This window comes from Megascapheus bottae, chromosome 18, assembly GCF_031878675.1.
Source record: "Megascapheus bottae isolate mThoBot1 chromosome 18, mThoBot2.hap1, whole genome shotgun sequence".
Lineage (NCBI taxonomy): Eukaryota > Metazoa > Chordata > Mammalia > Rodentia > Geomyidae > Megascapheus > Megascapheus bottae.
This window is the reverse complement of record NC_143526.1, coordinates 27,917,509-27,933,461: the sequence shown is the minus strand read 5'-3', so window position 1 is coordinate 27,933,461 and position 15,953 is coordinate 27,917,509. Positions and strand designations below refer to the sequence as shown.

General features: G+C 56.6%; 1 protein-coding gene across 3 annotated transcripts in view; it reads left to right on the top strand.

Moving 5' to 3' along the window:
- Snph (syntaphilin) overlaps positions 1-13,117 on the top strand; it is a 35,285-nt gene extending 22,168 nt beyond the window's left edge. The window contains exons 3-6 of one of the 3 annotated variants that reach the window (XM_090352097.1): positions 3,795-3,891; positions 4,311-4,517; positions 8,493-8,642; positions 11,280-13,117. In XM_090352097.1, the coding sequence (XP_090208223.1) occupies positions 3,842-3,891; positions 4,311-4,517; positions 8,493-8,642; positions 11,280-12,459 (1,587 nt within the window). In that variant the 5' untranslated portion in view covers positions 3,795-3,841 and the 3' untranslated portion in view covers positions 12,460-13,117. Of the gene's footprint in view, positions 1-3,660; positions 3,892-4,310; positions 4,518-8,492; positions 8,643-11,279 lie in introns of those variants that run through there. The other 2 variants (XM_090352096.1, XM_090352095.1) reach the window with 2 other exon arrangements.
- Positions 13,118-15,953: the final 2,836 nt, after the last annotated feature.

Here is a 15,953-nt window from a genome sequence, read left to right as displayed (position 1 = left end):
AGGGAAACCTTTGCTTAGCTAGAATCTTAGGTGAACCCACCACCACACATACACACACACACACACACACACACACACACACACACACACACACACACACACACACCAACCTGAATGCCTCCACACCTTGCAGATGGAATCAAACCTTGGAGGCATTCTGCTTCTGGGAACTGAGACTCAGGTACACTAGCGATTGAGTAGACCAGTGGGTACACCAAGCCTAGAGTCCAGAGCGCGTCAGGTGCAGAAGTCTGAGAGGTCAGCTTGCCTGACGCCTGCACGGGCAGCAGCTTGCGTTTGTTCCCAGGCAATTCCCTGGGGTTTGCTCTGAGTTTCAGTACCAGGTATGGCCTTGCTGAGTGGACAGGACTGAAGGTGGCAGAGTGTCCCCGGAAAACAGGCTACAGGGAAGATCCCGCATAGAGAAGTGCTATGCCTCAGGATGGAGGGGGGTCTTACCACGAGGACTGGGCAGTGACTGGGCAGCTCCAGGTCTGTCCTGGGGGGTCACTACAGAGAGACAGAGGGAATTGGGACGCTTGTAGGTAGAACACCAGGATTTGTGGCCTTCCAATGCCCACACGTCAAGATCCTGGTTTAACTGAGGGACATAGCCCCTTCCCCCTCCACTTTCCTCTCCCCCTCTCCTGGCACCTGCATTTCCCAGCAGCTAGGCTATTGCCTTACGCATTGTTTTGGGCCAAGAAACTCTTCCCTTTTCACTGATGAACTCCTATTCGTCCTTTAAGACCTAGTACAACTTCCCATCTGAAAGGTGCTTTTCCTGACCCCTTCCAGCCTGCCAAGGGGCCTTGGGTGAGGTTTCTGTTGGGAAGGTCCTGTCACCTGGCAGTGATCCACTTCTGGAATCCTGGCCACTCCCATTTATTTGAGTCTTGTCTTTTGACTCTTTATCTCCTGTTCCATGCCTCACAGGTGCACAACCTTACGTCATTCTCACAGTAACCACATGCGTTGTCATTAGCCATACTTTCCAGAAAATGTCCTAAAGCTTACAGGAATGGCCTGACTTGCCCAAGACAAGCAGGGGTGACGGGGCTGGGATTAGAGCTCAGGTCTAGTTGACCCAGTTTCTACATCCTTCCATCTCCTGGTCCCTGGCTCCTGGGTGTAGGCCCTGGAGAAACACCAGTTCTTATGGGGGGACCAATCAGAGGTCAGATGAAGCATGATTGCCATGGGTTGGGTGGGATGAGGAGATGGAGGGAGGACTAGGGGCCCGCCCAGGAGCCAGGTTTCTTTGGAATGAGTGGACGGATGGAGTCTTTGACCTCTTTGCCTCCTGTTGAGGACTTTCTCTCCACTCTCCATGGGGACAGGCCTGTGGGACTCCCAGCTGAGCAGGTGGCATGGTGACAAACACCACAGTGATGGGCCTCCTCCCTGAGCCCCAGAGGGAAGGAAGGGCCTGAGAACGCACTGGGTGAATGCTGAGGCTTCACGGTAGGATGTGGAGAGGTATGTCCCTGGGGGCCTGGGGCCTTCCCGTGAGGTCCCCTGCCAGCCAAGGAAATGCCACTTCCACCCCCACCCTGAATGAACGACTGGTCCTGGCTTCCCAGGAGACTGTCATCTTCCTCCAGGTACAAATGCCACCCCGTTCCCACCCCCACCCCTGGTGGCAGGGAGGAAGGAAGAGGGAACTCAAGAGGAGGAGGCACCGGGTTGCCAAGCAAGGTAGTAGCAGGGACAGCTGGGACAAGGCCTTCATTGTGTCAAGGCCACCCGGAGCTCCGAGCAAGCTTGGCATCTTGCCTGCCTCCTGGGAACCCGGGCCTGGAGCCCTTCTTGGGCTTTTCCTGGCTGCCTAACAACCTCTCCTTGAGCAGGCTTGACAGAGGCCCACCTGGGATGTGTGCCTTTCCTCCCTGGGAAGGCCTCCTTCCTGCTGCCTCCCCAAAGCCAGGAGGCATGGTCACAATCAAAGAGGACCACTGAGGCCAGGGAGAGGGACGGGCAGCCAGCCCTGCAGGCCTGTGACCATAAAGCCTGCTCACAGCTCTGGGTCTGGGTACACAAAAGGTACCCTCAGGGTCATCCACTTGTGGCATCCTAACCAGGTGTCCGGGCACTGCTGGGCCCACCCCCCCGCCTGCCGTGGAGTTGGCACTGTCGTTCCTGGACACCCCTCTCCCCTCCCTACCACAGGCCCAGAGCTGCCAAGCTAGAAAGCAGCTCAGGTGACGGGGTGGTGTCAGCCTGGCACCCGACACCTCCAGGTGGACAAAGCTGGCTGTGTTCAGGTCCTCCAGAGGAACAGGCCACGTTCTGTGTCACAGCCAGGAAACAGGCCATCCGAGCAGTGCCTTTGTCCTCTCAGGAGACAGCGCAGCCACCAGCCAGGGAGGACCTGACTCCTGGGAGGCCCTGACATGGGAAGTGGGGGAGGGGGCCCAGATCCAGAGCCTTTGGCCAATCCACCCCCCACCATACACCTGGGGGTGCCTTTGGCCTGCCCCTTTGCTCTGGGTGCCCCCAACCCAGCCTCTGGGGACTAACCACAGCACTTCCTCATAGGGTTGTTGGGAGGCGTCCATGACGTGATGTACGTAATGTGTGTGGCACGGGGGCTGCTGTGCAGTGGGGTTCGCTCTCCCAGCACGGGGTGTAAGTGCTTCCCTCCCAGCATGGGGCTTGGTGGGGTGCGGGAATGGGGGGTGCTAGGACACAGCAGCCGCAGCCAAGCGTCCAGAACCCAGGCTACCATCTGCAGTCCCTGATACGAGCAGGGAAGAAGAAGGCTGGTGTCTCAGGAACTGGCCCGGGACCACCAAGCCTTGGCAAAGAGCCCAGCCTCTACTTGGCCTGTAGCCCTTCCCTCCTCGCCCAGCAGCACCCCAGCTTGACACAGGGCCCCCTCCATCCCTATACCCTTCAGGTCGCAGCCCCCACCCAGCAAAGAGGCCTAAGGAGCCAGTGGCCTGAGCTTACCCACCCGCTTAGGCATGGCTGCATCTGGCCAGGGCCCCCAGCTGCAAGTCGGGGGGGTCCTCTGCTCCCTCGGTTCTCATAGTCATCGGCTTTGTTGCCTCTGCCCTACATTCCTGGAATGTCCCCGACTCTGCATGTGCGTGTGCAGCATGGGCGTGCCTGTGCCCGGCACGGGGGCCAGGGCCTGGCTGAATGTGAAGCCTTGTGGGCAGAGGGGCCTGAGCACGTTGGCTGGCACATCCTGGAATGGCAGGCCTGGTGCCTCTAATGTTTGCGTGTGTCCCTGTGTCTCTACACGTGTGCTGGTATGTTGGTCTGTCTTGTCTCCCCTGTAGACAGGAAGTCCTGAGCCACGCGCCACCTGGGAAGGTGATGCACTGCGAAGCCAAGCCAGTGTGATCTGGGGGTCCTGGTCCTGCTCCGGGCATCCTCCGGCCTGCAGCCCCTGCCGAGGAGGGAGGACTGGACGGCGGGGGGCGGGGTTTGAGGGGCAGGGGCCCAGGGAGAAACAGAAGACCGCTGCCCCTGTCACTGTGGGCCGAGCCTGTCTCCCTCCCCCGCCCCAAGGGGGACACCTTTGTCATCTGGGGTCAGACTGGACTGATGCTCTCTAACCACCCCCGAGACTCTTGACGACTGTGATTTTAAGTCGGGTGGCGACAGTCCGTGTACCAGCTCCATTAAGTCCACTGAAGGCCCCTGTGGCCAGGCTTTCACTTGGTCTTGGGTGTCCTGCTGAAGGGCCAGCGGAGAAGCCATGCCAGGCAGCGGCCCCAGCGAGAGGATGACGTGGCCCGGCCCGGCCCTCCCTGGGCCTCCCCCAATGCGCCCTCTCTCCTCAGCCCCGGGGACGCCGCCCATCCCGCCCCTCACCCGGACCCGCAGCCTCATGGCCATGTCCTTGCCGGGGAGCAGACGGGCCTCCGCTGGATCCCGAAGGTGAGTTCTCCCCCTGACCCCGGGCACAGATCTATGGGCTCTGGGTGGGAGGGAAGGTGGGACTCGGTGACTTACCTGCTGATGTCCTTAGCGTCCCATCTTCAGAATGGGCTAGCTAACTTGCCTGCACTGGGAGCTAGTGAAGGAGGGTACACCGGTGGACCCCTTGAGCCTCCCTTGATCCCACCCCCGCAGGCCCCTGCTGGGTCCCTGTGCTTCCTCTCCCCCCTTGGGCTTGGGGAACCCCAGAAGTGGGGAGCCTGTGGGAAGGGCAGATGGAGCCTGTGTTCTTGTCCCTGGGGATCCAGGCTGGCCAGTCTCCTGCTTTCCATCTTGATTCCCACTGTCTGTTCTGTCACCCTTGTCTGTGCATCCCTCTCTCCGCCTGCTTCTCTCCCCCACCTCGTGGCGACCCCCAGCGGGGGCCCTTTGGGCCGCAGCGGCCTGGCAGTGTTCGCCCAGTGCCCACAGCTGCCCGCCAGCCAGAATGAGCAGCTGCCTCTTCTCCCCGCCTCCAGGCGCACCTCTCCACCTGTGAGCGTGCGAGACGCCTACGGCACCTCTTCGCTCAGCAGCAGCAGCAACTCCGGCTCCTGCAAGGGCAGCGACAGCAGCCCAACTCCCAGGTAACCAGCCCTCCCTCTTTCCTGGCCCTGGCCCTGGCCTGGCTGCCTGGGAGCCTGTGCTCAGGGGAGGAGGGAGCTGCCTGGTGTCTGACCATCCTGACCTGGTGACCTGAAATGGGTCGCTTCTCCCTTCTGAGCCTCAGTTACCGTCTGTAAGGTGGATGTTAGTATCCACCCTTTCATTAGGGAATGAAGTGGCTTAGGCAAGCCAGGGGTGGGATTCTGGGTGCTTTCCAAACAAGGAGTCAGAGGCAGACAACTCTCTAGACCATCAGAGGTCACCCCTCTTCCCACTCCACCATCCTTGCTAAATAACTTTTGTCCTCATCACAAGGTGGCTGCTGAACCACCAAGCCTTCAAGCTGGCCCTCCAGGAAGGAAGATGGTAGCCAAAACCAAAGCCCCTATCAGAGGCTTTTGCTTTTTCTTTGTTTTGTCTCTGAGCCAGGTACATACTCCCCAGGAAATTCCACCTGCACCTTGCAAGCTGGCACTGGATGGTGGGACTGTCTAACTTCTCAGCCAATTAATGCAGACAGAGTTTGTGTTTTCTTCCTGTGTGGTGTCACCCCAAACAAAAATGGGTTTCTGCTGGTAAAGAAGGCAAAGTGGATATGGCATTGTTTGCCAGGCAGCTCTTGTCAGGGGACACTATGAGGGTGGCAGAGGTGGTGGCATTGTTTGGAAAGCTAAGTATCCTACCAAGGCAGCATGGGCTGAGTTGTGGTGTTGCGGACCCAGATCTGAAATACAAGGTCGGGTTGCAGTAGCTGGGAAAGGGGAGCTGCTGGGCCCTGAAGACCAGGAAGTGAGAGCAGGAATGGTGGCCTTGTCCTGTTTACCCAGTGCTGGAATACAAGCGGGTAAGAAGGGAATGTGGAGACTGGCAGGGCTTTGGATTTAGTCCCTTCCCATCTCTGAGAACCACTTCCTGTCACTGGGGTAAAATGGAGTAAATAACCTGGAGGTCTGGAAGTGACATTGTGTCCATACCTGCTGGTTACCTGCACATACCCCATGGCCAGGCACTGCCCTTGGTAGGAGGCCTTTGATCTGACAAGAGGGTTCTGAGCAAGAGACGAGGAAGTGGCCGGCCTGCATCTCTCAGGAAGCATTTCCTGCCCCTCTCAGCCGAGGGGAGGTCATCTGCCAGCAGTGATGGCTGGAGCTGCTTCGGCCTGCTCTCAGGACATGAATGATGGAGGACAGACCATCAGAACCCTAGTATCCTGCCCACGACTCACCCCAGAGCCTGGGGGACAAAAGAAGGCCATGATAAACTTACATTCTAAAAGGTATTTAACTAACAGCTTACATACCTTTTCATTAGCAGTGGGCTTTTGAAACACATCTCACACCTGGAAACCCTTGGCCAGTCAGTCTCCACTCCTGGGCTGGGCCTGGCTTCTGTGGGAAGGTCCACTTGCTACAACAAGGGACTGCCACAGGCACCACAGTGCCTACCAGACGGCTCTGTTAGGGCCTCACTGCAAACAGCCAGACTTGCAGTGTAGTAGTGTAGCATATCTTTCTTCTCAGGTGTGTGTGTGTGCGCGCGCGTGCGTGTGCAGGCATGGGTGTGCACATGTGTATGTTGATTCTCAGCCTTGAATTCAGGGCCTGGGCACTGAGCTTTTGTGCTGTGGGCTAACACACTCCCACTTGAGCCACAGCTCCACTTTTGGCTTTTTGGTGGTTAGTTGGAGATAAGGATCTCATGGACTTTCTTGCCTGGGCTGACATGATCCTTAGATCTCGGCCTCCTGAGTAGCTAGGATTACAGGTGTGAGGCACTGGTGCCCAGCATTTTTCTTCATTTTAAATAAATATATATATAATTAGATATATATTTATATATTACATATGCAAGTACATATTTTACTAATCTTGTACATACGTATACAACATGTAAATATACTTATAAACATATATAAAGATCTATATTGTAAGTATATTCACGTATGTATATAATTATATATCAATTATATAATTTGATATTATAAAATTATGATATGGTAAGAATGATAGAGCTAAGAACTAAAAATGTATGTTCAATGTTATATGGGGAAACAATACTCATGAATGCCAAAAAGACACACCACTGGGCTTCAACTCAGCGCTTCTTTACTCAGAAAAGTTCAAGGGCCTGGAGTGTGGCCTAGCGGTAGAATGCTTGCCTAGCAGGCACAAAGCCCTGGGTTCACTTCCTCAGTACCACATACACAGAAAAGCTGGAACTGATGCTGTGGCTCAAGTGGTAGAGCATTAGCCTTGAAGAAAACTCAAGGACAGTACCCAGGTCCCCAGTTTAAGCCCTAGGATAGGCAAAACAACAAAAGAAAGGTTTAAGCACTGGCTTTCCTATAGCCCTCAGGTCTTTCTAGTTTAAGTCATCTTGTCCTGTATACTACCACCAGCTACCTAGCCCCCCACAGACTGGAAAAGAGGCCCCTTAACTCATCACAGTCTGTGCCCTCCACCCACAGCCCTAGTCCACCAGGCGAGAGCCACTATGTGGCTTGCTTCTCTTTTAGAAAAAGAGATCTTAGAGCAGACAGGAAAGCCCAAAGCCTGCCCTAAGCCATCCCTTACCCCTTGCCCAGAAAGGGGCACGGTTTAGCTTGAGTTAAAACCCAGGGCCTTCAAGTCAGTAGATTTTTGGAGATAAGAGCCTCACGAGCTTTCCTACCCAGGCTGGTTTTGAACCGTGATCCTCAGATCTCAGCCTCCTGAGTAGCTAGGATTGCAGGCATGATCCACCACATCTGGCTCCAGCAAAGCTTTTGAAAATGCTCCTAACTTGGCTGTTTGTGAAAATGAGCCTGCCAGGGCCCATCATTGCCAACCCCGTAAAGTTATCGGGCTTCGCTGGGCCCAGGCGCCTTCTTCCCCTGGAGCAGTACAAGGCCTGAGCAGGCCTAAGCCTGTAGTGCGTGGGACCATGCATGGGATCTGAAGCCAAGATCCAAGCAGTTCTCTCAAGGAACAGAAGAGCCAGCAGCCAGGAAGCTGTGGGTGGGGCCACCTGTCACTCCACATACAATGCACTCTGGGTAGAGCTTCCTTCCACACAGATGGGCCAGGCCTGCTGGGAGCAGAGCTCACCCAGCCTGCTGCCACCCAGGGGACCTGGTGGACAGGAGCTCCTGCAAGTGTCCGCGTGTATGCTCGCAGCTATCCCAGAGGGCATGTGTGTGTGAGAGCATGCACACAGCCTGCTGTCCTTGGCCTAGGGAATTGCTCACAAGAGTGGCAGGACGATTATGGGGATGCACAGCCACAGGTGTGCATGCACACCTACAGGCCTGCAGTACAGACTTCCTAACTCCTACCCCGCTCCTGGTATGTGTATGTGTATGTGTGTGAACGCACACATGGGCACACATGCAGGCATAATGCAGACTCTATAGGAAAGTGTGTCCGTGTGTGAGGAGACACACAGCTGCTGTGTCCACCCGTGAACCATACAGGTGGTCAGCTTCTGGGAGGAGAGGTCATGTCCCTGTGACCCCAACCCCCACACCCACCCTGAGCCACCCTCCCTCCCTGCCTCCAGCCCACACCCTCATCTGTGGGCCGGGGACCAGCAGCCTGACTCCGAGTGCTGCTGGGACTGGCTGATTATTCAGGGGACCAAGCCTTTCTGAAGCCACCATCCCTCTGCAAGGCTTTCCTGTACTCAGCGCCGGGGCCAGGATGGCTCAGATGGTGTCAGGCAAGCACTCGGCAGGAGCCGGGCTTGCACGTGTGCTTAGAATGTGTCCCTTTCACTCTCCAGAGGAGACTTGTGTCCCCCACCCTGGGGCCCACTCAGGAGAGCACCACTAAAAGCCACCTGTTCACACGGGGCCCTGTGCAGAAGGCCTGGCTTGCAGCCACCCAGTGCTCATAGGTGGAGACGATGGCTGGGCTGGGGTCCCCCGCACCCTGCCTGCCTCCACCGCCTCCACTCGCCTCATGAGCATCCACTTGCAGGCGCTCCATGAAGTACACGCTCTGCAGCGACAACCATGGCATCAAGCCCCCCACCCCGGAGCAGTACCTGACCCCACTGCAGCAGAAGGAGGTGTGCATCCGGCACCTGAAAGCCCGGCTCAAGGACACGCAGGACCGGCTCCAGGACCGGTGAGCAGCCCGGCCAAAGTATGCAACTGAATGCCTTGTCGTGTAGTCCCAGAGCTTCCAGGCCATTGTCACATGCTGATTCTGTAAATGTCGTCATCACCTCCCCCCGGCCCCCCCAGGAGCCCGACTCCCATGACTCTCATGACTCACACTCTCCATTTCAGCCACCCCAGCCAGTGACCTTTCTGTCTCTACCACCCCGTCCACTCTGGTCATGTCAGAACGCCACACCCGTGACCACAGCTTCTCTGACCAAAGCAAGTTTGGGTTTGCCCTGGTTTCAGAGTGCAGGAGCTTTCCCACGTTCTCTCTCTCATCTCTGGGCTTCCATTTGGGTTTCTGTTTTCTGTCATTTTCCTGAAGATGACGGGGCTCTGCTTGGCCTTCTACACTAATGTCCCTAGAGGCCAAGTGTCCCATCTCTCCACTTTGTGTCTTGGCTCCCAGCGGACCATGGCCCTGGGTGGTTTGGCGATGTGGCCTGCCATGGGCACACCTTCTCCTTGTCCCTGCTCACCCTGCCTGCCACCCTTGCAGGACCCCCCTCGCTGTAGGCATTCTCTCCCTCCCGAGCCTGCCCTCCCCTCTCAGGCAGATGCCAGCTGCCTTGCCACCTCTGTGTTTCGGGATGCTGTGCCCTGCCATAGCTCCTTCCGCCTGCAAACTCGTCTTTCATACCACACTTCAAATGGAATGTCCTGTGGGCTACAAGGCCTGGGCAGGTCTGGGGAGCCACTGGTGGCTTGTGTCTGGCCAGGTCCAAGCAGGGAGAGGTGAGGCACAGCAAAGGCCAGCATGCTGTGGAGTGGGGTTCCTGGGTCCAGTTCCTGCGAGCCTGGGTGACAAGTCAGTGTGATTGAACTCATAAAGCCCCCCAGCAGTGTCGGGAATGGTTCAGGCCTGTAATCCTAGCTATTCAGGAGGCTGAGATCTGAAGCTTCCGGTTCAAAGCCAGCTCAGGCAGGAAAGTCTGAGAGATTCGTATCTCCAGTTAATCACCAGAAAGCCAGAAGTAGAGTTGTGGCTCAAGCTAGGGCTCTAGCCTTGAGCAAAAATGCTCAAGGACAATGCCCAGGTCCTGAGTTCATGCCCCAAGATTGTCACACACACACACACACACGTTTTTAAACAATTCAGGGAGGGCTAAGATTTTTACAGCTTATTCATGTGGGCCTCTGGTTTGGAGTGAAAAAATCATTCATAATCTGTCTTCTTTCTTGCTGCTGTCTGTCCACCTATGCTCCACCTTGTCTCACCCTGGTTTTACCTCCAGACTTGCAGGCACATTTGTTATAACTTGCCTCCCTCCTCTGAGCCTCCTGAATTCATCCGTTCTCTCAGGGCTTTGGAGAAGGCCCAGCATTTGTGGACCCCTGTCTTCCTGTTGCCCTGCCTGCCTTGGCGTTCCCCTTCCCTCAATCTCAGCGCCGCTTATCACCACTATCTCTTCAGCTTCTTGTTTTGACATGGATACAGAGAAGAAACTTGTGGCGTGGACAAAGGCGCCACCTTGGCTTCCTCTAATTCTTATCCTTAAGGATGGAGTAAAGTTATCAGCTCCTCCCCTCCAGTGCTGAAGGCCGCCCTTTCTCTTGTCTCATCACTGTCTCCCAGGAGTCTCTAGACAAAGGTCACTCCACTCAAAATGCCACAACCTGCTTAATAGGACGCTATACTCCCTCCCCATCATCTATGCCTTTCTCTTTTCCTTTTTTTTGGGGGGGGATGTGGGGGAGGTTGAGATGGTGTGACTTTAGAGCCTTAAACTTGCTAGGCAGGCAGACAGGTGTTGTACCACTTGAGTCATGCCCCTCCCAGCCCTTTTTCTTGCATTATTTTCAAATAAGTTCTCTTATGCCCTGCACCCCCACCCACCCCCGAGCCAACTTGAACAACAGCCTTCCTACATGTGCCTTCTGTATAAGCTGGGAACTACAGATGTGCACCACCATCCTTGTTCTGCTTATGGAAAAGGGAATGATTTTGATGACTTCTTCCCCAGGCTGGCTTCACGCTGTTATCCTCCCAACCCCATCTTTCTCGTAGCAGGGAAGACAGACATGTTTCATGGTATCCAGCCAGCGCCATCACCTTCCGTAGAGCAAAGATTGTGTCTCGTGTCCACTGTTTTATATGAGATTTATTTCCTATAGCTACTTCACTGATCAATCATGCATCTCTTGTTCAGTCTCTTCTCTGGGTGATGCATGTGAAGATGAACGCATCTGTGGCATGGCTTGCAGGGGAGAGGTTGGGGATGCAGTGTAGCCCCACTACCATTTCTCTTACCTCCTGGCAGGGATGAAAAGAAGGAGAAGCGAGGCAGGGAAGTCATGAGACTCTCACCTCCAGTGAAACACCAGAAAACCCCAAGCGGTGCTGTGGCTCAAAGTGTTAGAGTGCTAGCCTTGAGCGCAAAAGCTCAGAGGGAGTGTTCAGGCTCTGAGTTCAAGCCCCATGACTGACACCCAAAAAAGGGAGGGAGGCAGGGAGAAGGTGTCTGTCCTCCTGTCCTTCCTCATCTAACTGAGCCACCACACAATGGCCGTGGGCATGCTGTGCCCCTTCTTGCCTCTCCACGTGGTGGGGCGTGGCCAGGCGGACAGGCTGTGAGCAGTGTGCCTTCTCTGCTGGCAGGGACACAGAGATTGATGACCTGAAGACCCAGCTGTCGCGCATGCAGGAGGACTGGATCGAGGAGGAGTGTCACCGTGTGGAGGCCCAGCTGGCCTTGAAGGAAGCCCGCAAGGAGATCAAACAGCTCAAGCAGGTCATCGACACAGTCAAGAACAACCTGATTGACAAGGACAGGGGGCTGCAGAAATACTTCGTGGACATCAACATCCAGAACAAAAAGCTGGAGACCCTGCTGCATAGTATGGAGGTGGCCCAGAATGGCACGGCCAAGGAGGACGGCACTGGGGAGTCTGCCGGTGGCTCCCCTGCCCGCTCCCTCACCCGCAGCTCCACCTACACCAAGCTGAGCGACCCAGCCGTCTGCGGTGACCACCAGCCCGGAGACCCCCCCAGCGCCTCTGCCGAAGAGGGAGCGGACAGTGGCTTCATGGCTGCCGACGACACGCTGAGCCGGACGGATGGCCTGGAGGCCAGCAGCCTGCTGTCATCAGGGGTGGACTGTGGCCCCGAGGAGGCCTCGCTGCACAGCACCTTCAGCCTGGGGGCCCGCTTTCCTGCCAGCAACACCTACGAGAAGCTTCTGTGTGGCATGGAGGCCGGCGTCCAGGTCAGCTGCATGCAGGAGCGGGCCATCCAGACAGACTTAGTTCAATACCAGCCTGATCTGAGCACCATCCTGGAGAAAGTGAATCAGGCCCAGGGGTGTGGGACAGTCCCTGAGGCCCGGCAGCCTGATCCCCACCTCCCTGAGCCCAGAGACCCCAACTCGGCAGTGGTGGTGACAGTAGGTGATGAGCTGGAAGCCTCAGAGCCCATCACTCGAGGACCCACCGCCCAGCCACAGCCAGGATCCAGCCCCAACCCTGGGCTGTCTGTGAGCGTGGTTTGCCCTGTGGAAGAAGAGGATGAGGCCGCTGCAGCCGCAGCCACAGCCGAGAAAGAGCCTAAGAGCTACTGGAGCCGCCACTACATCGTGGATCTGCTGGCCGTGGTGGTGCCGGCGGTGCCCACGGTGGCCTGGCTGTGCCGCTCCCAGCGGCGCCAGGGCCAGCCCATTTACAACATCAGCTCCCTGCTGCGGGGCTGCTGCACCGTCGCCTTGCACTCCATCCGCAGGATCAGCTGCCGCTCTCTGGGTCAGCCAGGCCCCAGCTCCGCGGGCAGCGGCTCCCAGCTCTGAGGCAGCCGGCCCGGGCCAGCACTGACCTCTGATTGTACTGTCGCCGCTCACCCTCCCCTTCACACAGCGCCGTGGGCATCATCTTATTTATTTAGTTTTGGGTTCTAATTCATTCTTGACCCCCTCTACTCCCCCCAACAGTAACAGTGTCACGGGCTGGAAGCAGGAGTTCCCAAAATTTTGGGAAAAAGAAGGGTGAGGGAGGCCCCAGGCAGGGAGGCCCAGCAATTGAACAAATTACAGAGACCCAAGCAGATATGGGCCCCCAGCTTGGCCCTTCAGACAGGCAGGGTCCTGCTCAGGGAGTCTGCCTATATTTATTGGGGTCCCTCCACTCCCTGCAGCATCTCTGTCCAGTGCCCTCCCTGTGGCAGTCCACTCTCAAGCCACCCTGTTGCCCTGTGCCATGCTTCTCAGCCAGAGTTAGCTCCTCAGATGAAGCCAGCCATGATCCCAAGGACTCAGAGAAGGATCCGGAACCTCTGGGCTCCACATGCCTTCTCCCCACGTGAGCTGCAGAAGTGCAACCAGCCTCCCCCCTTCCCGAGGCTGGAGGAAAGCCATGCTGAGCAGGAGGCGCAGAGAGCAGGGTGGCTTCTGTGTCTGTTTGTCTGTCCGTCCTTCCAGGCTCTCCACATCATCCGTTTTTTTTCTTGGCCTGTGGTGTGTCAGCTCAGTCTCCCCTTGTTGATCACTGAACCCAAGACACCCCCCTCTGGGAGCACATAGCCGCTGTAGGGCACAGAGGAGGCTGGCAGGGAGCTCTGAGGCCTCTGCCTTGGGAGAGGAGGCCCTCTCTGCGGTCTAGAAGGCACTGGACTCAGGACTCCTCGGCTGGTCAGAAAAGCCAGAGGCCATAACTGTCCCTGGGACTTGCCTGGCACCCTCTGCCCAGACCCCACTGCTGCTTTACCTGTATTCACCTGGGGACTCTGTGAGCATCCATCCCCAGGACCTCCACTGGGGCACCTGCTTGCTTTCTGGGAGAAGGGTCCCTAAATCTTCAACCTGTCTGTACCCAGGTGGAGTTCTGAAGCCATGATGTCTGTCCGGGTGAAAGCAGGGTGCCCTGGGCACACGTCCCCAAGAAAGGGCATGGCAGGGCGGGTGGACCCTGCCACTGCCACTCCCAGCCCTAACTGGGTCGGCTCACTGTTCCCTCCTCCCCTGGGATCACATCTGAGTCCCAGCAAAGCTGCTGATGTTTAATGCCTACTATTAGTTTACCAAGTAAGCTCTCTTCCCTTGCCAGGACCACCCCCATCGGGGCAGTTCACCCACTCGCCAGAGGTTAGGCGCAGTTTGGGGTGCTGGAACCTGGCATCTCACTCACCCCTCTGGCCACAGGGCCACTTGAGCTGTCCGCCAAGGTTGCTTGCCCTTACCCTGCTGCCCCAGTAGTCAATGCCTGACGCAGGCTCTGCCCTTCTGCTCCGTGCCCTCCTCAGGGGCACGTGCATGCACTGGCAGTGGGCAGCCAGCCCAGCTCCTGGGACGTGGCCCCCCCTGCCATGCGCTTTGTGCCTCCAAAGCTTCCCCGCGTTGGCTGGAGCCTCAGACCAGCCGTCTTTTGGGGGAGCACCCTCAGCCCCAGCTGGACCAAACTCAGATTGCCTCTGGGACTTGACTGGGGCCGTTCCCTAGGACACTGGGGTTGTGCCACAGTAGGGGCAAGGGACAAAACTAACCCAAAGAGGCCAGGACTAGCCACAGGCCCCGCCTCCTGAGCCATGCACTCCCGGGGTTGCGGAGCATCTCCTTAGGAACAGTCAAAGCTTTGCCGAGAAAACAAATGTATGAACTATTTTTGACTGGGGGGGGGAAGAGAAGAAACTTATTTTTCACCAGTGGAATTGAATCAAGCTTCGCAGCTCCTCTGCTCCCGTCCACGTCTTGTTGTCTGTGGCCTTCCTCTCGTCTCTTGTGTTTGGGGGGACGTGGACAGAGCAGGGGTTCCCCGTCCCTGCTGTGGAGGCATCATTGTGAAGACCGTTGGGGAGGTGAGCGAGGCTGGCAGCCACCTACCCCGACCCCTGATCTAGCCCAAGACCTGCCCAAGACACACAGGCAGGGGTCCCAACCCTACCTACCCTACTGAGGGTCCTCTCTTGAGGGATTTTTTTCTTTTTTTAATTCATGGGCCGAGGGCCTGGGCACTGTGCCAGAGCTACTTTTTGCTCAAGACTAGTGCTCTACCACATGGATCCACAATTCCACTTCCAGTTTTCTGGTGGTTAATTGGAGGTAAGGGTGGACTTCCCTGCCTGAACTGGCTTTGAATTGCGACCCTCAGATTCTCAGTCTCCTGAGTAGCTAGGACTATAGGCGTGAGCCTCCAGTGCCTGGCTCTTTGTGGATTCTTGGTGAGGCCTTGGTGGGCTTTCTTATTGCTGGTGAAGAAAGCCTTGGGACAGGCTCTAGGGCATCTTGGGTGGGTGATCCTGTCCCAGCTCCTCGGTGTGTGTGTGTGTGTGTGTGTGTGTTCCATGCTTAGTGTCCCACATCTATGCACAAGGGGCAGTGTTACCCCTATGGCTCCCAGTGGTAGATGCAGAGCAACCTGTTGGCTCCGGCTGCCAACTCTGACAAATCAGGGTCCAGAATTAGGGGCTGGCTGGGAACGAATGTGTCCTGGCCATCCCCCAAACTCCCCTCCTGCCTTCCACTTCTGAAGACATCCCTGGGGCTCCCGCTGTTCTCCAGATCCAGCTGGTGCCCATCGGGTCCTGAGGAAGTGTCCTGAGACATCCGTCTCAACGACTGGTCCCTTGGAGCTCAGTAGCCGGAGTGGCTCTGACTTAGTTCTGAGGCCAGGACGAGTGATCCTCCTGCCCCTCTCACCCAGACTGAGACAGGACTCGGGGGCGGAGCTCAGCTTCTGTATAGAGAGCTGGCCTTGAGTAGAGTTTATGACCAGTGTCTCCTGAAGAGGTAACTAAGCTTTTCACTGAAATACCTTCCCAGTCACCCCTAGCACAGGGCATCTGACAACACTTTGGGGCAGACAGAGGGTGGGATTGCATTCAAAGCCTCCTAAGGGCCTCTCACAACTCCCTCTCCAACCTAGGAGACCGTGCACATGGGTCACAGCACACTCACATTAGGCCACCATCCCCTCAACTGAGAATTCAGGGTATGTGGGGAGGGGGGAAGGGAAGGGGTCTTGACTCTCATCTCCTTTGTCCTTTCATTCACACAGAGTTGTACCTGCAGCAGACAGCTCTGAATTAAAGCATGAACACACAGCAAAGCCCCCTCAGCCTTTGTGCTCGTCTCTTTGTACAGTGTCATTTTTTTTTCTAAGTTGGAGTGAGGGGTGAAGGGGAGGAACTCATATCATCCTTGCCCAGGACAGAGGGAAGGGACAGCCTGGGTGCTGGTTCGGTCCCACCAGGCTCTGCTACATGAGGCTGGGAAACTACTATCCATGTACGTCAGGCATGTAGCCTAGAACCCTCTCTACCTCCCTAGAGGAACCCCACGCACACCAGTGT